This window comes from Malaclemys terrapin, chromosome 13, assembly GCF_027887155.1.
Source record: "Malaclemys terrapin pileata isolate rMalTer1 chromosome 13, rMalTer1.hap1, whole genome shotgun sequence".
Classification (NCBI taxonomy): Eukaryota; Metazoa; Chordata; order Testudines; family Emydidae; genus Malaclemys; species Malaclemys terrapin.
In genome coordinates this window covers 27,372,950-27,398,948 of record NC_071517.1, presented here as the reverse complement: position 1 = coordinate 27,398,948, position 25,999 = coordinate 27,372,950, and the positions used below count along the sequence as shown (strand labels likewise).

The following is a 25,999-nucleotide window of genomic DNA, read 5'->3' as shown; positions in this document are numbered from 1 at the left end:
CTATCACTGCCCAACCACCCGGCCCCTGTGGCCCAGGTAAAACACTGTGGGCCACATATGCAGCCCACCACCGATATAGATATAGAAATAAATTTTAGAGTATACTACTTGCAGCTGAGCTTCCGACAGGGTAGAGGTGAGGTTTTATGGGTGACCTCACTGCATTTCCATACCAGACCATGTTTGCATTGCTTTTACTATTAACCTGCCTCTGAATTTGGTGGGTATTTAATGCACAACAAAGGACACAGAGTGTGAGAAAATAAATTTGACTTTATTATTCCAAAGGACAAACAAAGACAGACTCCTTTCCCCATCCCCCGCCCAGTTCAGCACGGTACTTTTCATCCCCAGGCCAGCACATTGTTGCACCCAAATCCCTCATGCACCAGCAGTAGAGCAACATTTATAAACTGGCAGAAAAGTGCAGAGAATCCAGGAGACATGCTGGGACCCAGGCACAAAGCAAACACTCCGAGAGCAGGGAATCCAAGGAGCTGAGATTAGAGGGGTACAGTGTGGGGAAGACAACATCTGTCATCCCCACACAGAATACACTGATAGATGGGGAGGGAGTGACCAGCTGGGCTGTCATGCTCCTTGTTTCCCTCTGGCCTCTATGATGGGGGTTAGCCTGGCTTTAAGGCTAGCCCAGGCCTGTTTACTTTTCTCCTTCTTGTCTCTGCCCAGACCCATCCTCTCAGTAATCTGGAGATTCTGCATCTTCCCCTTATCACTCCTCTTGGGGCATCATTTGTAATGCTTTAGATTTCAGGGATGGCTTCACTCAGTACTCACAGGGCAATTCCTGTCTCTCTCTGGTATTGGTGCAGCAAGTTCACAGTTCTCAGCCTCAGCTGTCTGGCTCTCAAGAGAAAAGTCTGCAGTTTCCCAGCTCTGTTCCCCTCACCCCCTCCTGACTCTATCTCACATCCCTGTAGAGATCAGGTAGCAACTCCATGCCCTGTTCAGTCTCGGCCTCTTGGAGTATGAATCTAGCACTCACCCTTGGTGTTTGTGCTGAGAGATATTGATAGTTTTCATTGTTCACACAACACAAAAATCTCATGACAAAGGGAAAAGAAAGGTTAAATAAAATAAAAAAGGACTCTTCTGGCAAAAGATCTTTTGTCTCCTTAAGTCCTCAATAAAGCTGTGCAATATCCTGTCAAAGTAAGCTATTGGTGCTTTCTAAATGCAAAGGGGGCAGGGAAAAGGGGCAGAGGGGGTGAGTGATAAGAAGCAGCACCTCTCTTCCCCGTATTCTCCTCTCTTATCCCATGATCCCTAACATACGATCTGCCTGGCACCCAACACCTTCTGCTTCCACATCCAACAGACCCAACCATTCAATCCCCCAGTTTCCTCCCCAAAACCCATCCCTCCTGGTCCCTTCATATTTAAATCCCTGGAACCCAGCACCTTCGGGGATTTAGGGAGGGGAAGAGTTGTCAGCCCCAGGGTTACTCACTCTCCAGGTACCAGCTCCAGGTAAGTGGGGGAAACCAGCCCCGGGGTTGCAGGAAAATGGGGATGGGGACAGGTGTCCATAGTGAATTTAGGGCCTGGCCTAAGTATCCCTCTCCTAGTCTCCATGAGAGGGGCATCATATCAGGGAAGGGAGAGGGTATAACTTAATTCAGGCAGAGGGAGCTTCTGGAGGAGTTTCTCTCTCCCTTCCCACAGCGGGTGAGCAGGAGGCAGAAAGGTCCATCAGTTCAGCAGCCAGGACTGCAGCAGGGAGGAGGGGCTGATAAGGACTTCTCCTCCACCTCTGCCTGGGGTTAGCTTAGACTAGGCAAAGCCAGAGGGTCCCTGAACAGCTCAGGGTCAGCTGCTGCTGGAACCTGACCCCAGAGATGGGCAGCTGGTTACCTGGGAGTCAAATGCCACTGTGTGTGGGAATTAGGAAATGGAGTTTTTACTACGTCCAGTCCTAGTCATGGCACTGAGAGAATTTCTCTCCTATGTGGAGGAATCTCTGATGCCCAATGTGGTGTTAACTCCAACTGAACCTTTTTTCCATGCGAAGGATATCTGAGAGGCCTCTTCCCTCTGTGAATTTGCTGATGCTTGATGCTGTGTGAGCATGAAATGAAGCTTCCCCATACATTCAAGTCTTTCTTCTGTGAATTATTGGATGGGGAGTAATGTGTCAGTTCAGATGACTCTTTTGCTGAAGTTATTGAAGCTAGTTCCACAGTCCAAGTATTTATGGATTTTCTCTCCCATGTGGATTGTCTGATGTGATCTTCAAATTATTTTTTTTCCACAGTCGATGCATTTATAGATACTGTGCCATGTGGATTTGAAATGTTTAGTAAGGTATTTATGGGATTTCTCTCATGTGGATTGTCTGATGTATAAGAAGATTTGAGCTCTCACTGAAGCTTTTCCCACAGTGCAGGCACTTACAGGTTTTATCTCCTGTGTGAGTTCTCAGACATGAAATGATTAAAGCTTTTCCCACAATCCAAGTATTTATAGGGATTTTCTCCTGTGTGGGTTCTCTGATGTATAATAAGGGCTGATGGAGCATTGAAACTTTTCTCACACTGCAGGCATTTTTAGGATCTCTCCCCCATGTGGCTCCTCCCATGGTTAATAAGGCCTGAGCGCTGAATGAAGCTTTTATCTCAGTCCAAGCATTTATAGGGTCTCTCTCCTGTATGGTTTCTCTCATGGTTAATTAAGACTTGAGCAATACTGAAGCTCTTCCTGAAGTACAGGCATTTATAGCAGGGTTTCTCAAACTGGGCCCCAGGGGTCCGCAAGGGTACTCCAGTGGGTCAACGAGTCATGTCCGGGGCCGCCGGCCCCGCTGATCAACTCCTCCCCCTCCCTCCCAGTGCCTCCTGCACACCGCAAAACAGCTGTTCAGTGGTGTGCAGGAGGCACTGGGCGGGAGAGGGAGGAGTGGGGATGGGGACAGAAAGAGGCAGGGAAGAGGAGGGGCAGGGGTGGGGGCTTGGAAGAAGGGGTGGAGTGGGGGCGGGGCCTGTGGCTGAGCAGTGGGCTTGGGGGGAGGAGGGGTCCATGAAAATTTTTAAATCGAAAGAGGGGTCCTCGGGTCGTTAAAGTTTGAGAACCACGGATTTATAGGGTTTCTCACCAGTGTGGAGTCTCCCGTGTCTAATAAGATGTGCCCTCCGACTGAAGCTTTTCCCACAGTCCAAACACTTATAGGGTCTCTCTCCCGTGTGCAGTCTCCTATGAGCAGTAAGATTTGAGCTCCGACTGAAGCTTTTCCAACAGTCCAAGCATTTATAGGGTCTCTCTCCTGTGTGGGTTCTCTCATGGCTAATAAGGCCTGAGCACTGACTGAAGCTCTTCCCACAGTCGCATTTATAGGAGTTCTTGCTCGTGTGGATTCTGCCATGGTTAATAAGGCCTGAACGCTGACTGAAGCTCTTCCCACAGTCCAAGCATTTATAGGGTTTCTCTCCAGTGTGGATTATTTTATGGCTAATAAGATTTGAGCTTCGACTAAAGCTTTTCCCACAGTCTAAGCATTTATAGGGGTTCTCTCCCATGTGGATTCTGCCATGGCTAATGAGACCTGAGCGCTGACTGAAGCTCTTCCCACAGTCCAAGCATTTAAAGGGTTTTTCTCCAGTGTGGATTATCCTATGGCTAATAAGATTTGAGCTCCGACTGAAGCTCTTCCCACAGTCCAAGCATTTATAGGGTTTCTCTCCAGTGTGGATTATCCTATGGCTAATAAGATTTGCGCTCCGACTGAAGCTTTTCCCACAGTCCAAGCATTTATAAAGTCTCTCTCCCATGTGGATTCTCCCATGTCTAATAAGATTTGAGCGATGACTGAAGCTTTTCCCACAGTCCAAGCATTTATAGGGGTTCTCTCCAGTGTGGATTCTGCCATGGTTAATAAGGCCTGAGCGCTGACTGAAGCTCTTCCCACAGTCCAAGCATTTATAGGGTTTTTCTCCAGTGTGGATTATCCTATGGCTAATAAGGTTTGAGCTCCGACTGAAGCTTTTCCCACAGTCTAAGCATTTATAAAGTCTCTCTCCAGTGTGGATTCTCCCATGTCTAGTCAGATTTGAGCGATGACTGAAGCTTTTCCCACAGTCCAAGCATTTATAGGGGTTCTTTTCGTTCTCATTTGTCCACTGAACTGTGGTTTCTTCGGGATCCTTGCCTCCTCCCCCACATCCAATAGATTCATACACTTTATTCCTTTGGCAGTTTCCCAGCTTCCTCTCTGACCTGTGCCAATTACTCCAGGCTTTTCTCTGTTCCAAGCACTGGGAAAAATTCCCTTCACCTTGTTTCAATAAGGTCCCCTGCAGTTCCACTTGTTCAGGACATTCCTGCAGTGGATTCCCATCCTCGTTCTCATTCATTGTCTCATCACCTGCTGGGGGAGAGAGAGAATCCAGGCAGGAGTCATTGCCTGGGTTAGTACAAAGGACAGAAAGGGGAATAGCAAAGAGGGAAAACACAACTCAGTAACTGTTGGGGAGACTGAGAATTTGGATTCTGCTCCCAAATCCCATCCAAACATTCACAGGGAAGTGAAGTCATGGAAAAAACTCCTGACAGCTAACAAGGTGGGTGGGAATCCATGAGCTGTATCTGCCATGATGACCTGACACCTGCTGACCACGGCCTGACCTGGGTGAGATGAGGCAGAACTGAGGGGGCTCGGATTTTCAGCTTTTTCCTTCACTTGCCATATAGTTTTATAGACATCTCACCTGTGCGGGTGCCTCTTGAAAACTTCCTTTCCTCGGAGGCTGGGTGATCTGGGACCCACGGCTCTTCCCCTGCTTCCAGCAGGGCGATCAGGTCAGGTTTGGGAATGGGGAGTCCTGCTCAGGGGGTGAAATCAGGTATGATCAGACTGCACTGAAGAATGGTGGGGTATCTGTCACAAAGGGCACATCTTGAGTTTAAACTGACCCCATGATTTGCTGGGGGGCTGTGGGGTCTGAACAGATGGGAACATGATCATTGAGCCTCCTTGGGAGAGGCCAATGTCTGGGGGAGGGGGAGTTGTAAAACCCTCACTAGGAGTTTTCAGGATGTGTGGTCTGGGGGACTTGCTGAGGCACACACAGCTCTGGTGTTAAACCCCTGCATACATCTAAGCATCCAGAGCCCTCCCCACAGATGGAGCTAGTCCCAGGAAGGGAGGTGTATAGAGATCTTGTGTGTGAGTGAGAATTAATGCAGATAGGTTAACACATTGTTCCTGCCCCTGTGAAAGCTGAAGGGATGGGGATGAATTAACATGTCCATCAGGTTCATGACTCCCCTATCCCATTATAGGGGGTTTGGAGGTGAACGGCTCTCTCACACACTGGAGCTGTGGACTATGTGACCCATTCCCCTCTAATGTAACTGACCAGGGAAGAACCTGACCAGATGCAGAAATGCAGGCCCCATGGCTTCAAATAGCTGAGGGAATAAGAATCCTTACCCATCGAAGTCACAATCTCATAATTCGCCTGCATGACGTCCCTGTAGAGTGCTCTCTGATCAGGGTCCAGCAGAGCCCCCTGCCTCTCAGTGAAATACACAGCCACCTCCTCAAAGGTCACTGGCATCTGAAAAAAAAGGTGCTCCCCACTCAGTACCTGCTGCCCCAGCCACAATCCCACTATTCATGGGGGAAGAAGCACAATGAGACGACAGCTCTGGAAGGGTGAAGGGAGGGAGGAGAATACTACACCCACCCTGCTCATAGTGGCCAGGAGGCTGCAGGGAACAGAGAGAAGGTGAGGGCTCCTTGGCCCTCCCAGCAGAGGAGGGCAGGGTTTTCTCATTTGCCACACACCTACTAGGCACAGGCTGACATGGGAAGCAGAGCTCCACACAGGGGACAGGAATCCCAGCACCTTCCCTTTGTATTTCATCGCAATCTCTGCCGATGGGTTCAGGCTCCAGCACTCTGGCCTGTTTTCCCAGCCCTGCCCAGGGGGCTGTTTCCTGTTTCAGAAATGGGGGATTCTTCACCCCACCCCTCAGGCCCTAGGCTGAGCATGTCCCAGCAGGATTATCACACCCTGTCCCTCTCCGTGCCTCACCCTGTGTATTTCCTGCCCCTCCCCATCTAAAACAACCCTCCCCAACAGCTCCCCACAAAATCCCCTACCTGAGCTAGATCCACCACAGCCATTTCCCTTCCTCGGCCCCTAGGAAGTAGGGATGATCTGGAGCAAAATAAGGTCGTTGTTCTGCAGCCTGTCAGGGTCAGAAGGGCAATTGGGGAATTTCCTGAATTAGCATTAGTCCATTTCACACCCCAATTCCCCCCAGGCTCATTCCTTGCAGACAGACACTCTAGACTCCGCCATGCTGGGAAAACCCTCAGGTACATTAATACAACACAGACCTGACTCCTCCCACCAGGACTAAATCCACGAGACACTTTAAAACCCCCCAAGGAACAGAGTCTCTGAGCCAAATGCTAGAAAAGAGCAGAATCAAAAGCTCCAGTTTGGGGGATCCCACCCAACACTGTCCCCAGGACAGCACATTCCCCCAGCAGCATGGGGACTAGGCAGAGGCAGGAACTGGCATTTCCTCTCTCTGCTCCTCACCTTGTCCCAGGAAAGTCAATCTGGGTTGGAAACTGGGTTGGAACCTCCCTCCTCACTTATTGCTTCTGCTGCCCCTTTCAGTCTCTCCGCTCTCCCTTCCACATCGAAGAGCTGGTTACTGTCCTGCCATTCCTGTGGGTGCTTCCTCTCCAGTAGCTACTGCCACTGCTAACAAGGGTGTGAGCCTAGGTGTGTTGGGGGCAGCAGCTCTGGGACTCGCAGACACCCCGGAGCAGAGATGGGGTGACGAGGGGCCATTTATGCAGAGTCACTTTCTTGCTTGCCCCCTGCACTTACCCCCAGAGGTCAATTTCATCACCTGCAGTCTCTGGCTCAGGAGCTGATGCCAGCAAAGCCTTGGGCTGCCCCAGGGTGATAGTTCCAGTCACAGGAAGAAGTCCCCCCTTGGCTGGGCATAGAGGGGGCCTTAGTGATGGGTGTCCCAGCATAGATTCCCCCTTGGCAGCAACGGCTGCTCAGCCTGGGCTCTCAGATCACAATGGAGGAAGCAGCATCTGTCCCAGAAAGCCCAGCTAGCTCTAGGGTTCCAGTATCCTGAGCACAGAGAGAGACTGACACTGACCTCTTTGGTCTTAGCAATTACCAGAACCACCCTGTGCTGCCCTTGCAGCCCCCAGGGACAGTCAGGCCAATGTTGATCTCATATGCCCATCTGGACTCATAGTGGAATCAGAGAACCAATTCAAACTGGTATTTCATGTATTAACTGGAACTGAATCTCAACCATAAATTTGTTTTACCAACTCAACCTCAATGGAACTGAACAAAAAGAAGTGGTGTTACCAGTTAAAATAAAGATTCAGCATTTTTAAGCTCATTATTAAAAAAAATCAAAAACAAAAAAATCCCTACAGGGAATTTAGTTTCATTTAAGAGAACACAACAGACTAGCCAATAGGCTGGTGATTGCCCCAGAACGGCCTGCCCCAGGACAGTGAGAAGAGAATGAGAAGAGAAAGGGGACAGACCACCAGAGCAGGGAGGGAGAGGGGAAGCTTGGGAGCTGCCTGCACACCATCGGAGGCAGAAGAGGGGCCAGAGGTAGTTGAGCCACCTCTGAGAAGCCTCCCTGGGGAGACAAGAGGGGGATGCTCCCTGGGCCCTGAAGTTCATAACTGTTCAAGTCGAAGGGCAAAGGTAATGGCTCCTCAACCTTCTCCTGGTAGACAAGCCTCCTCCCTCCAGTTGCTCCACTTGAGGCAGGGTTCATGCTCCAAACTCGCTTCCACACTGAAGCCAGCTGCAGGGCCCACTCCCAGCCACCCAGGGCACTGTCTGATACGTGCCTCCAGCCCCCAACCCCAAATAGACTTGTTTCTCTCATACATATATCTTGATGCTAGATATCAGTCCCCACTGTCAGCACAGGACAAAGTCAAGGCACAATTTAATTACACCATAACATGGATGAAGATGGAAATGTTTGAGTCACAAATAATGATGTCACAGAATGAATGTCAGACACGTCTGAAATTGAAAGATGAATTGGAACTTCTTCTGAAAGCTTGTGAAATCTCCAAAAAGAAAGCGATATCTGGATGAAGGAAAACCCCAAAAAAGGATTGGGCCAATTCCTGATTCATTCACAGATGGACCACATCTCCATAAGAAAGATAACATGCCAAACTACTGGGAACATCCGAAAAATGCCATGCCATGCTAAATCAACTAGCAAAAATTGTACTGGCAGTTCCAGCAACACAAGTGAGCATCAAAAGAAAATTTAAAGACTTCAGATGTATCCTTTCACTGCAGAAGTCCAATATGACAAAGAAGATGTTTAAATATGTTATTTTGGGTTTCTCAAACACATTGTTTAGGAAAAAATAATCATGTATATTTGACAACACAAAAATGCTAGGAAAACTCATGTAAAGTTAAAATTATAAAATAAATAAATAATCAAAAATCTAAAGAGTTTCCATTTTAAGTTGCAGCTCTCTTTCATGGATTTACCTCCACTGAGATTGAAATAGGATTTAAACTGGTAGCTGAACTTCTATTTTTGTTTCTTTGGGTGGCTTGAACCAGAAAAGAAACTGAACCTATTGAATGGAACTGAACCTGAATCAAACCAAAACAAATACCAGTTGGATTCCTTGCCTATTGTTGCTAGCAATGACTCTGGTTTGACACAGAAATCAGAACAGGACCCTGTTCAGTCCTGTCAGCTCCAAACATTTATCATTCAGGAGTCAGACCCCCCCCCAAACAATGAGATTTTTTTTTTTTTTTAAACAAACAAAGACTAAATTTGGAGCAGAGGGTGTGTGTGGGGGGGATATTTGCCTTGTAAATTCTGAGCCCTTAGGGGAAAGCCCGCTGCCCCTGCCCCCACCACTTGTTTGACCATGTCTAGAGAAAAAGATTCCCCACTGGCTGCTGGGCAAGACAGCCTCCTACCCCATGGGCTGGGGGAGCTGCCACTGTATCTCTCACCATCCCTCTCCGATCTCCTACTCTCCAGCTCTCCCTTCCCCAGCCAGTCTCCGCTTGCTCTCATATTCTCCCTCCAGCCACCCCACAGCCCATTCTCCTCACATCCCCCCTTTTCCTTCTTTTTATCCCCCCACTCAGAGTTTCCCTCTATTCCAGCTGTTCCCCTGAGCCCCAGAATTCGCCCCCTGCCCCCTGATTATTCCCTCAGCCTCCCTACATCCCCATAGCCCCATCCCGCCCCCTGCATCCCCGTTCACCCCCCTCCTGTCACCTCACACATCCCTGTTCTCCCCCCTCCTGCCCCTCACGCATCTCTGTTCTCCCCTCAATGCCCTCTGGCTCTCAGAGCCCCCTGCCCCTCTTCAGCCCCATTCCCGCTTCCACCCGCAATCGATCCCTCCAACTCACTGCAAACCATGGGAGCTGGCAGCCACCTTTCCTCTGCCCAATGCAGGGAATCGCAGCCATCCCAGCTGGGAGCAGCCTGGGGCATCCCCCTGCAGACAGGCTGCACCGGGAGCGTCTCTCCCAGGGGACGGGGAGGGGGAGCAGGTCTCACCTTCTCTCCACGTGGGGCTCTGCCTGGGAGCAGGGCTCTGGGTCCCAGTAAGGGGGAGTGGGACAGGCTGGGGTCTCTGCACTGGGAGAGTCTCTCGGGGAGCAGCGGGAATGTTCCTTCCACGCCTGCAGCCAGGGCTCTGGGGTCCCCAGCGGCAGCAGCCGAGGCCCTGGGGTCTTGCAAGGAACGTGGGTTGCACCGCAACAGAGTCACTGCAGCGACCGCAATTCACTTCCTGCTGCCAGGCGGAGTGACCCCGGGAATCGCTCCGCCCGGCGCCTCCTGGGTCCTAGCGACAGCGACAAGACTGGGTTTGTCCCGTGTGTGTCTGTCATTGTTATTATTTATTGTATCCTCATCCCCAGGCCCGCCGGCAGGGTGGGGGTGGGGGTGGGGGTGGAAGGGTCAATTGTCCAGGGGCCCGGTGATTTAAAAGGCGGATGAGAGTGAGATGTATTTTTTAAATAAAAATTAAGATAAAAACTTAACTAGATGAAGCAACACCACAACTTACCCAAAGTGGGTTCTAATGTGTTATCTGAAGGATAAAAAGTAGCATCGTAAACCTCAGCCTTCCCTTTCTAGGGGTGCACTTACTGTTCTGCCCTGGGGCCCGGAATTGCTATTGTCGGGCCTGGTTACTCCCAGCATGTTCTGTCTAGGGTGACCAGACGTCCCGATAAAATCGGGACTGTCCTGATATTCAGTGGTTTGTCCCGTGTCCCGACGGATGTATGGTCAGGACACCATTTGTCCCACTATTTTGGCTCGGGGCACTTCTTTTTTTTGCTTCGGCAGCGCTCCAGCTCTTATTTATTTTTTTGCTTGGGCCCTGCCCCCCCATGTGTCCCGATATTTTGTTCTTGTCATTGGGTCACCCTAGTTCTGTCTATGTAATAGTGTCTGATTTTGCCAGGTCTAATTTGGCCGCTTTGAAAAGTTGTGTGAGTGAATAATGTTATTGGCTGTCCTGTGAGACATGCAGTGTTTGGTAATTCAGTCACGCTGTCAGTCATTTTCCTTTTTATATTTTTATTGTATTTCTGTTGCTTTCTTTATGCACATTAATCAATCAAATAAATAAATAAACAGGATTATTGTTTCTTTCTTTATGAAAATTAATCAAATAAATACAAATGATTGCATTGCAGCCCACTGCCCCAGACCCTCCCTCTCCGGGGAACCGCATTCCCTAGGAGCAGGCAGCTCCTCTCAGCATTAAGGAGGCATTATGCATAGAAGGCACCATGTCAATGAGTGGACAGAGAGGAGACATCAAGATTGAATGTCTGTAGAGACTTGGGACATGGCGGTGATGGGTTCCTGGTCCTACATAGGCTGCCCAGAACCCAGAGAGGCAGGGGAGATGTTTTTTTCCGGTGACACTGACTGTGGGTGGGATTCACGTTGGTAAGAGATTGACCCAGGGAGCAGTTTGTAAGATGTGTTCTCTTTTCTCCACATCATGTTCACTGTCTTCTAGCCCTGAGCTGAGCTGCAAGGTCTGCTCCCTTAGTTCAGGCCATGGAGTTGTCATTACTATGCCACCAGGTTCCTCTGGTTATTCGTAGAGTCAAATTAACCCGTCACTGGGCTGTAGGAAAAAATCCTCCAGTTCTCCCCCCGTTTCCCCAAAGGGCTACCTGCTGCTCCTCACCTTGCCAGTGTAACTTTGGCTGCACAATTTGCCTCTGGTATCAATTATTAACATCTGTGTATCCTCTCCTTTGCTGCCCTGTCACAATTTGCTGCTTCTGCTTTTCCCCATCCTACAGTCCAAGGGCAGTAAGTTGTGATGGATGGAGGCATTCCCACCACAATTTGGTACCTCTCACTTTTCCCCACTTTCTGGTCCAGGGGTAACAGACTGTGATGGATGGGGTTCATTTATTATAGTTTCCCCACCTCTGCCTTCCTCCATCCTTTGGTCCAGGGCTGGTAAATTCTGATGGATAGAGGCATTTCCACCACAATTTGGTACCTCTCACCTTTCCCCACCCTCTGTCTTTCCCTATCTCCTAGTTCAGGGGTAGAAAGTTGTGATGAACACTGGGTATTATAGCCTGTAGGGCTAGCCCGCTTGTTTGCCTATATATATTTTCTTATGGATTTCTTATTTTCTTATGGGTTTGACTATTTGTTTTATTATAATAGGTTATAATAGGTTTATAGATTTATATTAGAGTATTTTTGGCTGTAACGCAAGGGACCTACTGGCCACATCCTGTATGTTGAGCTAAGGCAAAGTTAGTGTACATATGTTTGAGACCTTTCCCCTAGATAGGTGGTGATGAGCTAAAGCATAAGGTCCATATATGGTTGCAACCTTTAACATATGTAACTTTAGCGCCCTCGTGGCCAAGATGGAGTCTGCTCTGCAGACAGCTCAGACAGCTCTGGCCAAGACAGGGCGCGCGCAGGAATGCAGCAGGAGAAATCCCTTCCACCCCAGGGGCACCTGTTCCAAACCCCCCAGAGTGAACACACCCACCCACAGGAAAAGCACAATGGATATAATAAAGGGAAATATTTATTTACAGAGGGATGAGAGGAGAAAAACAACAAGGGGAAATATAGGGGGAGCAGTAGAATAGGGCTGCCTCCAGCCAAGGCCCCACAGGCCCAGTGGTAGTACAGTCTGGAAGGTCAGACACCGAGCAATGTGTCTGCACACAGAGTTCAGGAGTCCTGAGCAAAGTTCCAGTCCAGTGGTGATTCTTGGGTGCTCCTGTAGGGTTACCATATTTAACAAATAAAAAAAGAGGACCCTCCACGGGGCCCTGGCCCCGCCCATTTCCCAGTCCCGCCCCAACTCCGCCCCTTCCCCGCCCTAACTCCGCCCCCTCCTTCCTCCCACTCCCAGCCACGCGAAAAGGGCTGCCCGAGCGCTACCGGCTTCACGGTTTGCCGGGCAGCCCCCAGACCCTGCGCCCCTGGCCGGCGCTTCCCCAGCGCAGCTGGAGCCCGGGAGGGGAATCGCCCAACCGGGGGCGCAGGGTCTGGAGGCTGCCCGGCAAACCATGAAGCTGGTAGCGCTTGGGCTTCGGGCAGCCCCTATCCTTCCAGACCCTGCGCCCCCGGCCGGGCACTTCCTCTCCCGGGCTCCGGCGGTGCAGGGTCCGGAGGCATGGGGGCTGCCCAAAGCCCGTAGCGCTCGGCTCTTAAACAGAGCCGAAGAGTCAGGGGAGGAGCAGAGCCGCCGTGGCCGGAGGCTCTGCTCCTCCCCTGACTCTTCGGCTCTGTTTAAGAGCCGAGCTGCCCGAGCGCTACTGGCTTCAGGCAGCCCCCATGCCTCCGGACCCTGCGCCGCCGGAGCCCGGGAGGGGAAGTGCCTGGCCGGTGGCTGGGGTCCGGAGGCAAGGGGGCTGCCTGAAGCCCATAGCGCTCGGGCAGCTCGGCTCTTAAACAGAGCCGAAGAGTCAGGGGAGGAGCAGAGCAGCCGCGGGAGGGGAAGTGCCCGGCCGGCATTTTCCTGGACATGTTCGGCTTTTTGGCAATTCCCCCCGGACGGGGGTTTGATTGCCGAAAAGCCGGACATGTCCGGGAAAAAACGGACGTATGGTAACCCTAGCTCCTGGTCGTCTTCGGCGCCAGTGAACTTTCCCCCAACAAACCCCTCCGGTGCCCTCTTCTGCCGCTCTCTGCAAAGCCACACAGAGCGACCCCCTCCCCACTTAACTAGCTACAGCCTCCCTCCTAGTTCCCAATGCAGAGTCCCAAGCCCCAGTACTCACAGCCCCATGCAGCTCTGGGCAGCAGTGATACTGGGTCCAGCTCCGGCCTGTCTTCTTGGGCGATTCCTCCCTGGCACAGTGCGCCTCCTGGCTCCTGTCCTAGGCTGTCCCTGATCGGCCCTGTTCTTCTCAGGCTTCAGGCAGGTTCTCTCTCCTTCACTTTTTCCAGGGCCTTCGGCTGCCTCTCTCTCTCCCTGGAGCTCCAGCGCTGCCCCCTGGAGTTTCCCTCCTTTTTTCTTACTCTCCCCCCTAGGAAAAAGATTTAAAGGGGCCATGCTCTTTAAACCCCAAAGGGGTTACACATAGATACATAAAGAATGCGTCGAAGCAGGGTGGTATGGGGGGCTACCTAAGTGCTACCTCTTTAAACTTAACAGGTACACCACAACTTGGAACTTGCAAATAACCGAAATAATCGGGTAGGACAGAAATAACAAATGTGAGAATGAGCTAATGTCATTAATATGTGTGTATATCTCATCAATATGTACAAACATACCAGCCTATGGAGTAAGTGTACCCTAACATTTCTGTGGGTGAAGAAACTAAGTGTGGACATAGAAGGAGGGCTCAGGTGTTCAAGCTCTATAAGGGGGGTGACCCACCATGCCAAAGAGGCTTCTTCATTCTTAGTTTATTACCCTTTTGTTTATTAGTCTATTAATCTGTTAGTTCTGAATTGTAAGTTTTAAGTCAGTCAGTTAAGTAAAACTCTAAGTTAGCTTCTTCAGTCTTCTATAGCTCTTCAGCTTCTCCTAAGCTCTGCTCTTCCCACTCAAGAATTGAGGAACTAGGACCTGAACTCCCTTGGCATGCCAGAGACTAGGCTGGTCCTTGGTCTCTTACCACCAGGTTATCAAGGAAGGGTGTGAGTATATTAATCAAAAGCTTTATAGTGCATAATATCACGTGTATCTCTAGAACAATATTATTGCCTTTGTAACTCTGATTATTTTACCATTTAATTACTGTTTGATTACTATTCCATTTATCTCAATAAAAGTCTTTAAGGCTACATTTGTCTCAGTGTGAGTGTCCTTGTCGTACATTCCAAGGGCCTTGCAAACTCTGTGTAGCCTGATTCTGGGATAAAAACCTTATCTTCTGATCAGATCAATTGACGAGCTTATTACCCATATTACCTAAAATAATAATATTAACCTCTTAAAATCAGGCAACAGTATGCCTGTCACAATTTGCTACCTCTACCTTTGCCCATCAATGCAGTATTGCCAACTTTGGGAGATCAAAAATCACGAGTCCAACCCCCAAAAATCATGAGATTGGCCCCAAAATTATAACATTTTAATAAAGTTTATATTGTGTTTTTAGGTCAGTCACGTGGTGTTTGAACTCCCCCTGCAGATCGCAGGGGTGTGCGCATGTGACAATTAGTTTTGCCCACTCTCCCACATTCTAGGTAAGGTGATTTTGGCCCCTGCTACAGGAGCTCTTGGCCCCACATCCACCCATCTCCTGCCCAGCAATTAATCCTGTCTCCCAGTCTCCCATCAGTTCTGTCCCCACCCAACCCCTCAATTCAGCCCCCCAGTTCAGTCCTCCAGCCCCCATCACCACCACCCTATTGGTTCAGCCCCCGTACCCCATCAACCCCCACTGCACTCAGTGCACCTTCCCAGCACTCAGCTCATCTGTTCAGAACTCACCATCAATAGTCCCCCCACCCCATCAGCCCCCACCCTCTTCACTTCAGCCCCCCGCAGCCTTCTGCCTCATCTCTGCTCCTTAGGGTTCTTCACTAGGGTGACCAGACGTCCTGATTTTATTGGGACTGTCCCAATATTTGCTTGTTTGTCCCATGTCCTGACCAATGTTAGTCTAAGTCTAGTGATCAGTTCACAAGAGTTGACATGTCTGCTCTGCCTGGTTTGGATTGCACCCAGGACGTGACAGAGCCTGAAACTGACGAGGGATTTCATCTTTCATGGGAAATCTAAGTGTTATTATTTCCGAGTCTGCAGGTCACAACTCAGCCCAGACAAGGCTCCAGACAAGCCCCAGAAAATGGATTTCAGTTTTAAAGGTTCCAACACCACAAACAGAAGGAAAAAGAACCATTTGTGGCACAGAGACAGAGAAAATGTAACTAACCCCACACATGGTTTGTCTGAGGGAGTCAGGATGTTTTGCCCAGGCTAATTAAGACAGAGCAGAGAGGGTGAAGCAGGGAAGAGGGGAAAGTGTTTGTTTTGGGGGTGAGTAGCCATTTACACACATAACCCCATTACTGCCCCTGGGACAAGCCAGGGGGTGCCGCTGAATTGCACAGAGATGGGTCAGGGACATGTTTGCTCCGTCAGAGACCTCAGAGCGTAAAAAGACTGAGGCTTCGTCTGCACTGCAAATAAAGACCCACATCAGGGAATCTCAGAGTCCATGGGCAATTGACTTGGCTTTGGGGCTAAAGTAGCAATGTCAATGTTTAGGTTCAGGCGGGAGCCTGGGCTCTGAATCCTGGCGAGGGGGGAGGATCTCAGACCCCAGGCTGCAGCTGCACATCTACACTGCTATTTTAGTCCTTCAGCCGGAGCCCCCATGACCCTGAGTCAGCTGCCCCAGGCTCTGAGACTCACTGCACTGTTTTTTTGTTTATTTTTTTTTGGGGGGGGGGTGGCCCTTCAGTGTAGACATACCCTGAATGAGGGTCCTGTGTTAATGAGCGCTGCAGTGTGTGATCCTGTCCCTAGAGATTATATAGCAAGGCACAGACACAAGGGGGCTGAATTAACAGGGCCCAGACATCCTTGGTTCTGGCAATGCCTAACTGAAACTGCTTGACATTGCACCCTTAAAAATATGCTTTTACTGTAATATTTTGAGGGTAAAGTTGATATAAATCCTTGCCACTTTTCTCTCCAACAATCAAATATTGCTGCACAGATTTTCCCCTTTCTTCATTTATACTAAATGTTACTGCACCTCCCTCAGAGACTGATCACTTTCTCTCTGGAGATGGATTACTAATATATTACCTGCATAAAGATTGTGTGTTTTTCCTTTAAACAACCAATTGATATGAAACCTTTCAGATTTTGCTTTTCCCCTGTCTACATAGCCAATTTGTGTAAATCTTCTCAGATTTTTCCTCATTTTCTCTTAATTATCAAATGCTGAAATAAACTCTCCTCAACAGTCACAGATTTGTTCTGTCTCTATTACTGAATAATGTAAGATTCCCTCAGTTTGGGAGGAGAACTATAAGGTGCCACAGGACTCTTTGTTGCTACCTTGAGTGATTCCCACAGCTGAGGGCATAGGCACTGACTCCATGAGTGCTTCAGGGCTGGAGCACCCACAGAAAAAAACCGATGGGTGCTCAACACCTACCTGCAGCCTCCCCAATCAGTTCTTCCCCCTCCCCCCAGTGCCTCCCACCTGCTGTGATCAGCTGTTCTACAGCATGCAGGAGGCTCAGGAGGGAGGAGTGAGGGCGGGGCATGCTCAGGGAGGGGCAGAATGGGGGTAGGAAGAGGCATGGTGTGGTGGAGTCGGGGCAGGAAGAGGCGGGGCAGGGTAGGGCGGTGGGGAAGGGGTGGAGTGGGGGCAGGGAAGGGGGCGGAGCCAGGGAAGCACCCTCTGGCACATTACAAAATCAGCGCCTCTGGCTGGGGGTGTAATAGAGAGAGAAAGCCTGGAGTACTGGGCCTGGTGCAAGATCTGAGGCCAGAGCCAGAGGCTGTGAACCAAAGTCAGGCCATGTATCAAAGCAGATGTCCACAAGTTCAATGCCCAGTACATGAACTTGGCAAAGTTGTTGCTAGTGTACTAGGCACTAGAGTTTTACATAAATATATCCCAGCTAGTACAGATACAGCCCAGTCTAGTACAAGAGAGGATGGTTTGACAAACTAAGGAGAGGGATATTTTGTCCAAGACATTAGGAACAAGGGAAGGTAATGTCATGACACACGTAAGGTGTGGTATAAGTTGTATATTTTAGTTGTTTGTTTCAGTCTATAAATGTCGGGGTACTTTGCCTTAATTCCCTGTTCAGCCAAGGGGGCAGTGGCAAGTCCCACCACTGACTGAGCTGTTCCTGGCTGCGAGGCACTCGTGTGTCGGTGTACCTGTAACCACAGAGCCAGGGCGCTGGGACTGTGCCTAGGGGGTAACAAACCTGGCCCAGTGCTTTGTCACTGAACTGGGCCTGTGATCTTTCTTGATGAGTAACATCGAGCAGGCTGCCATCTCTGCTGTTAATAATAACCAAGGGCAGAAGCACCAGGCAGCCTGAGCAGCGTTACTCAGGCCTTGGCTACACTTACCAGGTAGTTCGACGGCTGGAAATCGAAGTTCTGGGTTCGACTTATCGCGTCTAGTCTGGACGCGATAAGTCGAACCCGGAAGTGCTCGCCGTCGACTGCGGTACTCCAGCTCGGCGAGAGGAGTACCGCGGAGTCGACAGGGGAGCCTGCCTGCCGCGTGTGGACCAAGGTAAGTTCGAACTAAGGTACTTCGACTTCAGCTACGTTATTCACGTAGCTGAAGTTGCGTACCTTAGTTCGAATTGGGGGGGGTAGTGTAGACCAAGCCTCAGGCAATGACGTTCCAGCCTTCAGCACTTAGCAACACTGGGTAGTGCTGTCGATGTCTGCTGAACCAGCTATCTGCGCAGAGCTGGACAGCACACTGAAACAACACACACAAGGGCAGTTCTGGGAGAGGTTTTTGTGGGGGCCTTAGCCCCCCTGTAGCCATCCCTCCGAGCGCAAAGGTCAAAGCAGCCACTGCTCTCTGGCTGCCCAGCTCTGAAGGCAGAGCAGAGAGCGGTGGCTGCTGGTGGTGGCTATAGGGGCTGATACGCACAACCTACTTCAACACCCCCACACAGGGGCTGGGGAGTTCCTGAGGATATGGCAGGGATCCAGGACTCTCACCCACATGTCACTGCCTAGCAAAGAGGTGAGCTCCTGGTCTCGCCCCAATCACAGCCCCAGTTACTCTTTGCAATAGCCAATCAGCGACCAGGGGATGCACATTTAAACCCCCATTGTGGGAGGAACCTGCGCTGACTTGGATGGCTCAAGTGCAATAGGGGGAGATGGACTCTGTTCAGACATTTAGCACAGTCAGGCCCTGCCATGGAGTGATACCATTCAAAGCCCCATGCTGTTCTGATTAAGGTATTTTAGTGCGTGTGGACACAGATTATATTCAATTGATTTTTAAAGCTCATTAGATTTTGGGTAAGTTTTTCAAAAGCATCTTTTCCAAAATGACTTATGGCTGGATTTTTAAAAGTATCAGGCACCAAAGGAAGCAGATAGGGGCCTAGTGGGGTTTCCAAAGCAGGTGAGGAAGCAGGGATAGATCCAGAAAAAGATTTGGGTGCCTGACTGCTACTTTCACTTTAGGTACCTGAATCCAACATTTAGATGCCACTGAGCCTCAACCCTACTTCCCCCACTCAGCTGCTGCAGTCCTTATGCACAGGAGCGCCGCCAGCTTTTCTGCCACCCTAGGCGGCGAAAGGTCCTGCCCCAAAATGCCGCCCCCCACAGAGGTGGCGGAAGGTCCTGCCACCAAAATACCGCCGTGGTCGCCGCCCCCCAAATTGTAGCACCCTAGGCGACCGCCGAGGTCGCCTAATGGGTTGCGACAGCCCTGCTTATACACCTACATTTCTGTTGTTAAAATCTCCCAGGTGCCTAAAAATTTGCTACTTAGGAGGCTCACTGCTGCCTCTGTCTAGGCATGTAGGTCCCTATTTCATACCTAAGCCCCAGCATGCTTCCCCTCGTTATTGTCACAGAGATAGGAAGCAGAAGTCTGGAAGTCCAAAGTGCAGGCAATGCAATGTTTATTGGGGATAGTTTCAAGCAAGTATATCCATAGCTCTGTGTCCCTGATGCCCTCCGTAACAGGCATAATTATACCTGTAGTGAGCAACCTTTAAGACTAACAGATATATTGGAGCATTAGCTTTCATGGGTGAATGCCCACTTTGTCAGATGCATGTAATTTCCAGGGGCAGGTATAAATATGCTGGCAAGAATCAGTCTGGAGATAACGAGGTTAGTTCAATCAGGGAGGGTGAGGTCCTCTGCTAGCAGTTGAAGTGTGAACACCAAGGGAGGAGAAACTGCTTCTGTAGTTGGCTAGCCATTCACAGCCTTTGTTTAATCCTGATCTGATGGTGTCTTTGTTTAATACCTGATCTGTAGTGCACGCCCTTGGTCCCATCCCTTACAATTTATGGCCATGTTCCATTTTGGAGGGTCTTGAGTCTGGAGGCTTCAGTACCACCCCTTTTGTACCACATGGGAGGGATAACAAGTGAGGTTGTTCACTGGCCAAAGCCAAGCTTTTCTTTGGCTTTTAGTGTTTCTTATGCCACCCCCCACCCAATCCTCCTTGCCCCTCCCGACTGGTTGCTTGACCTTATCTTGAGATAGGAGCCAGGCAGCCTTCCAGTGTATGCATGTATATTCACTCCCACCATGCCCTGTAACAGTTTAGCTCTATTTCTTACCTTTTCCCTTTGAATTGCAACACATTGTGTCTTTGTTCTTTGTTCACACGTTAGTAAGGATATAAAAGTATCAAATGTCAAACCCCAAATTCTATCTCAGGCTAACAAACAGGCCTATATAATAACAATGCTTCTCAAACTAAGCGTTCCCTTGCCTATCTTGCATGTGGGGCCCAGTTTCATTGAGCACTGGGTGCTACAGGCTCAGCAGAAATTGTCTGCAGTCTATGCACAGCAGGTCTTTAAATAACTCCAGACAGATGGGACAACGAGCTTCCTCCTGCAGAGTCTTGGCTGGCATGGCAGCAGCTATGGCTCCTTCTGGGGAGAGGAGTCACCCCTAGATTTCCTCATGAGCTTCAGCCTGGAGCAACAGCGAGATGTTCCCCTCCCTGACAGAGACTAGAGCTTGCTAAACTGGAGAGAGTCACTAGCAGTGGTACAGCTCTTGGAGTGAGACTCGCCCACTCTAGCTAAGGACTAAAGGAATTAAGGCCTGGAACCACAAAGGGGCCTCACAGAAGCAGAGCCGGTGTGGGCCCGGTGCCAAACATATGTGTGGGCACCCATGTGGTCATTATGGACCCCTTCTGAATGTGAAGCCAGTGGCACCATATTAAACATGGTACTGAATCTCAGAGACTTTTTTCATTTTGATCACACATCTCTTCAAGACTATATGTATTGCCATACACATTTTCCTCAGTCCCCAGTTTTTCTCATTGAGCTGTACCCATGTGGGTTTACCAGTGAGCAAAACTTTCATAGTGATCGGGGGAATCTCTCCATAGATTCATCTCCTTCCCCATTCAGAAGTTTTGTAGCCATGTGTCCAGTACCACACTATTTCACCAGTCACTGTATGTTGTTCTGGTCTCCACTCAGTAAAGTTCCACAGCCAGCAGATACCTGATCAGTTCTGACAAATCCCTCACGAAGGCCCCATCCTGCCATTTGAACAAGCCACTTGCAAACACCATTTCCCCACCCTGGCTCAGTGAGCACTTAGCCCTGGGAACCTAAAGTCACCAGCTTTTCTCTCTCTGCTCCCATCTACATGCTATTCCACTACGTGGTCACCACCATCTCTTCCCCATGCTTCTACCTTGGACATGCTCCCCAGCCAGCTGGTCCTATTCTCCCCCTGCAAACCTGACCTGCTTCCTCTTTCCCGGCTCCCCTTGACATTCCTTTCTTGCTGGTGACCTCTGTTCCTTGAGGTTAACTCCAGTTTATTTATCTGCTCCTAGCTTAATTGTCCCATTGGCCATGGGGCCAATTGCCAGAGGCCAGCCTTAGACATCTGCATCTACTAGCTGCTGGAGAGGAGGCGATTCCAAGGCTGAGCATGTTTGAACCTTGTGACAGCAGCACTAGGGACTCTCAATCCTCAGCATCCGAAGAAGTGGGCTGTAGTCCACGAAAGCTTATGCTCTAATAAATTTGTTAGTCTCTAAGGTGCCACAAGTACTCCTGTTCTTCAATCCTCAGCGCTGGCCCAAGGCAGCTGCAGTCTCTGCAGTTAGGTGCTTCCCTACTCCAGGCTATGGCTTAAGTAGCTGAGATGTCCATCACCTGCAGCAGAGGCCACCAATTCTCATGCACCCCTCAGTTAGCATATAATTATGCAGAAGGTGCAGTCTGAATCAGAGCCGTAACTAGCTATTTTTGTGCCCGAGGCAAGAATATAAAATTGCGCCCCCCTTGGCTCCTCCAGCCGTGCCCCCTCCCCGGCTCCTCCAGCCACACCATGCACTCCCTTGGATCCTCCAGCCACGTTGCGGCCATGCTGCGCCCCTCCCTTGGCTCCTCCAGCTGCACCGCCCCCCCCCTTGCACCTCTGGCTGGGCTGTACCGTGCCCCCTCCCTCCTTGGCTCCTCCGGCCGCACTGCCTCGGGCCGGGCCGGGCCGGGCCGGGCCCCCCCGCTCCTCCGGCAACACCGTGCCGTGCACTCCCTTGGCTCCTCTAGCCACATTGCAGCCATACTGCACCGCCCCCCTTGGCTCCTCCAGCCGCACCGCCCTCCCCCTCGCGCCTCTGGTTGGGCTGTGCCGTGCCCCTCCCCCTCCCTCCTTGGCTCCTTCGGCTGCCCCGCCCCCCGCCCCCACGCCTCCGGCTGGGCCGTGCCCCCCCCCCACTCCTCCAGCCTTGCCGTGCCTCCCGCCGCTCCTCCGGTCGCACCCCCCCCCCTTGCGCCTCGCTCCTCCGGCTGCGCTGGTGTGTAAACTATTGAACTTTTCCTCCCTGTGTGATTGGAAAGAAATCCAGCCCCTCTTCAGTTTTAAGCAATTGACTTGGTAATTTTCAATTGTGAATGTGCGCTCAATGCTAAAAGCCCATGCTTGGCTGTGCTCCCCACCCGCCTACTCCTCCAGCCGTACCGTGACCCATCCCTCCCCCTCCAGCCGCACCGCCCCCCCTGCACCTCGCTCCTTCGGCTGTACCGTGCCCTCCCCGCCCCGCCCCGCGCCTCCGGGCGCACCGCGGCAGCGCGTCCCCCCTCGCTTTTTTTTTTGTTGTTGCTTGGGGTGGCCGCAAAAAAGACCCGGCCCTGCGCTCCCCGCCCCAGCTCACTCTGCTCCGCCTCCCGCTCCTGGGCCTGAGTGCGCTGTTGGTTGTTTCTCCGTGCTCCCAGGCTTCCCGGACGAACAGTTGATTCATGGGAAGCTGGGGCTCGGAGGAGCGGGGCAGAGCCTTCAGGGGAGGAGGCGGAGAGGAGGTGATTGTGCCCCTCCCCTTTGTGTGCCCGAGGCAAGTGCCTCACTCTCCTCGCCCTTGTTACAGCACTGGTCTGAATAATTTCGGAGGCTGGGGAGCCAGGAGATTCCACATCCTTGAGCAGCAGCTCTGTAACAAGCTCACACCGCCCCCCCTCCGCTGTGGGACCGAGAACCTATGAAGACAGTGGAGTTACCCCAATGTATAACCAGTTCCACCCAAAGCCTGTTGAAGTGAATAGGAGTCTTTTCATTGTCTTTAATGGGCTGTGTATAAAGTCTAGAAAAGATCCTTTGCTTCTAGGAGCACAGTGCATTCTAAAACTATGCTGCACTGGTTTACTATTGTAAACAGAAGGGTCTCACATTACCTAGTGAATAATAAACACCTCCTGCAGCACTTAACTTCTTCTGAGAGGTCTCCCACCCAATTACTACATGTAAACCTGCTTAGCTTACAAAGTCTGAAAATATCAGGTGGTATGGTTATAAAAGAAAGGCACTTCTGATGCATCCGAAGAAGTGAGGTTTTTACTCACGAAAGCTTATGCCCAAATAAATCTGTTAGTCTTTAAGGTGCCACCAGACTCCTTGTTGTTTTTGTAGATACAGACTAACACGGCTACCCCCTGATACCTGAATCCAGTAGGAGTTTTGGATGTGCACAGAAGGCTGGACTGGTTCCTGCATGGTTACAGAACTGCAGTAAAGTGGAACAATTTTCAGTTTGTGTGACTGGAGGATATCTGGATCCATACTGTAAGACTGTCCCAGATGACGAGGAAAAGTTGAGGTGCCTTTGCTGTTCTTTTGTTGTACTTTTAGTTTCTGTGGAGAACTTGCCAATACAATATTACTGTCTTCTTCTTTATATGTTTTTATGGGAACCAAAACTTAAAAAAAAATGGTAATGGTTGTTGGAAATAGCAATTCTGGTCCTAGTTAGCATTAGGAAGATGCCAGCATTTGTTGTTCAATTTTATCCTACTTTTTCTACAGAAAATTACAGTGGATCAGTATTTGACTTGGTAGAAATGAAGTAACAGAGAGAGACCCAAACTGAACCTGAGCGCTCCTGAATGTTGAGGGTTTTCAAATCTGGAAGGCAGGTGCTAGATTCCCTTTCTGAATATTAGATAAATCTGGAAAGGAAAGGCCAATGTCTGCTTCTATGGCTCAGAAATGGAAACTGAGTCACATCCTCCTGCGTGCCTGGTACCTAAAGCTGCCCAGGTCCTCTAGTAGAGCCTTCCTTCCCTTACTTATCATTTTAACTTCTCCTGGTGGGGTCCACATATCTCCCTTGCTAGGCTTCAGATAGAAGTGCATTGTCCATTCATTCCACACAATTCCTTCTTTGGGGGCTTTCAGCTGAAGCCACCAGCATCCCTAATCTAATCTGGGGAAGCCTTTTGCTCTTTGTGCGTATATGTTCTCCATTCATAGCACCACCCCTGTCTAGCAGCCAGCTCCCCATTCACAGCAAACATCGGGTCTCACCAGCCCTGGCAGCTTCTCCTAGGGTGACCAAACAGCAAGTGTGAAAAATCGGGACGGGGGTGGGGGGTAATAGGAGCCTATATAAGAAAGAGACCCAAAAATCGGGACTGTCCCTATAAAATCGGGACATCTGGTCACCCTAGCTTCTCCACTCCCTCCCACTCCCTTTCTGGTTGATAGCAGCCACGGGAATTCTGGGAGATGTAGTTCCTTTCCTGCTCCAGGGCTGGTGTAGTGTAGGAAACTGCTCTCTGTAAGAATGTGCTCCTGGTAGCAGTTACTGATAGATAGTTAATTGTAAGGAACTCCTATTGTAAAAAAAACTGCTACCTGATGTAGCAAATGCCTACAGGTAGCAGTTTCTCACACTATACCCCAGCCAGCCAGTGAATTCCTGCAGGTTAGGGACATTATAACCCCCCCCCCCCCCCCGCCACCCAGATCCCTACACAGGGAGGGAAGGTTCCTGAATCATGAGCCTTGGAGAATAAATGTATCAAATTGTTTAAAGCTGCAAACTTTCTCCTAAAAACTCCCTCTGGAACAGAAGTGTACAGTGAGTCCCCTCCAGAGCAGGAGGGATGCCCAATGTGGGGCATGTGGGACTGGGCTCCCTTTTTTCTCTCTCTCCCCTCTAGGACATCAGAAGCACCATGAGCAGGTATGTGGCTCCTTCTCACTCCCCCTCACTCTTCTCAGCATCAGAAAGGGGCTTGGGAACCTTATTAGCACATCTCCCCAGGGCACAACAGCACAATGTGTGGGACAGGGTGACACTGCAAAGACCAGTCTTCCCATGTTGATCCTTAACCCCAGGGTGTTACCCTTTTATACAGAGCTGGAGTCCTAGGAGAAGGGTTATTATCCTAAACATGGTAATGTCCATCTCTGGGGGACTGGCTGCCTCAGGAGTCTGGGGATGGAATACAGGTCTTTCACCACTGGGTCATTGGCTACTCTTTTACCCAGGTCAGCAGTGATCAAAACATTTACCACCTAATTTTTGGTGACACAGGTGAAATCATTTCAGGAATGGGCGATTGGGGCTCTCAGACCAGTTCCTAGTGGGCAGATGCCCACCATGCAATAAATACAAGAACATGGGAACATCCTGGCTCATAGAAGATGAAGGCCAAGAACTGAACAACTCCCTTCTCGTCCCTAGAGCTGTTCTCCAGGTCAGTGCAGAAGCACATCAGTGACCACTATGCAGAAAGCTTGTGCTGCCATTGTCATTAGTTAGCCACATTCCACAGAGAGGGACAAACAGCCTACAGGATGAGGTTGCTGTATCTCCCAGATTGGAGCTAAGAGAATCCCCAGGGGGCTGGGGGCTGTCTAAAGTGCTGCAGCCCAAGTGGAGCTGCCTATGGGTAGCAGCCCTACCCAGAGTCAGTGCAGCAGAGTCCCCTTTGGCCTGGGCCTGTCCCTTCTGCTGGGATGTCTGACTGTCTTAGCCGGTTCCTGCACTGGGACAGTTCTGAAGGAAAATCCCTCCACGATGCCACTAATATTGAAGCTTAGGGTTTGCCACTGCTCCCAAACAGCCCTGCAGGCCCCACTCTGGGCTGGTCCAAAGGGCTGTGAATCCACCACTAACAGTGAATGAACTGGGCAAATTGTGATTCCTTCCACAGTGGTAATGGATAGTGGGGAGTGAATGTATCTGTCCAGTATCCCTGTGTTTAAAGGCTAATCTCCTAACTTTAAGTCATCATTTTGAAAAATGTGTCCTGCTTTGTGCCTCAGTTTCCCCATCTTTAAAATAGGGATCATTAGAACTGATTGGGAATTTTTGATTAAACATTTTTTTAATTAAAAATGCTGATTTGTCAAAACTGAAACTGTTTGTGAGTCAGGATCAGTTTCAACAAATGTCCCAATTCACATAAAAAAGTGGAAAAATAAGGGCTGGTCCACACTAAGCCCCCAGTTCGAACTAAGATACGCAACTTCAGCTACGTG

At 50.2% G+C, this 25,999-nt stretch overlaps 1 protein-coding gene and 2 long non-coding RNA genes across 3 annotated transcripts; 1 reads left to right on the top strand and 2 right to left on the bottom strand.

Moving 5' to 3' along the window:
* Positions 1–253: 253 nt before the first annotated feature.
* On the bottom strand, positions 254–9,786 carry LOC128848275 (zinc finger protein OZF-like). Its single transcript, XM_054048177.1, has 5 exons — positions 9,589–9,786; positions 6,122–6,179; positions 5,447–5,573; positions 4,722–4,835; positions 254–4,381 (listed from the first exon to the last, which is right to left on the bottom strand). The coding sequence occupies exons 2-5, from the start codon at positions 6,143–6,145 to the stop codon at positions 3,075–3,077; spliced, it is 1,572 nt and encodes a 523-aa protein (XP_053904152.1). The 5' UTR covers positions 6,146–6,179; positions 9,589–9,786; the 3' UTR covers positions 254–3,074.
* Positions 9,787–12,102: 2,316 nt separating this feature from the next.
* On the bottom strand, positions 12,103–22,474 carry LOC128848370 (uncharacterized). Its single transcript, XR_008447010.1, has 3 exons — positions 22,392–22,474; positions 13,323–13,571; positions 12,103–12,316 (listed from the first exon to the last, which is right to left on the bottom strand). It is a non-coding gene; the product is annotated as an uncharacterized LOC128848370 (long non-coding RNA).
* On the top strand, positions 21,965–23,400 carry LOC128848380 (uncharacterized). Its single transcript, XR_008447020.1, has 2 exons — positions 21,965–22,034; positions 23,141–23,400. It is a non-coding gene; the product is annotated as an uncharacterized LOC128848380 (long non-coding RNA).
* Positions 23,401–25,999: the final 2,599 nt, after the last annotated feature.

What these genes read in the sequence shown, in the direction of transcription:
- LOC128848275 (XM_054048177.1), bottom strand. Translation starts at nt 6,145, where the DNA reads ATGGCTGTGGTGGATCTAGCTCAG. An exon ending in TGAGATTGTGACTTCGATGG is followed by an intron (nt 4,836 to 5,446) that starts GTAAGGATTCTT and finishes CCCCCTGAGCAG; the next exon opens with GACTCCCCATTCCCAAACCT. An exon ending in TTCAAGAGGCACCCGCACAG is followed by an intron (nt 4,382 to 4,721) that starts GTGAGATGTCTA and finishes TCTCTCCCCCAG; the next exon opens with CAGGTGATGAGACAATGAAT.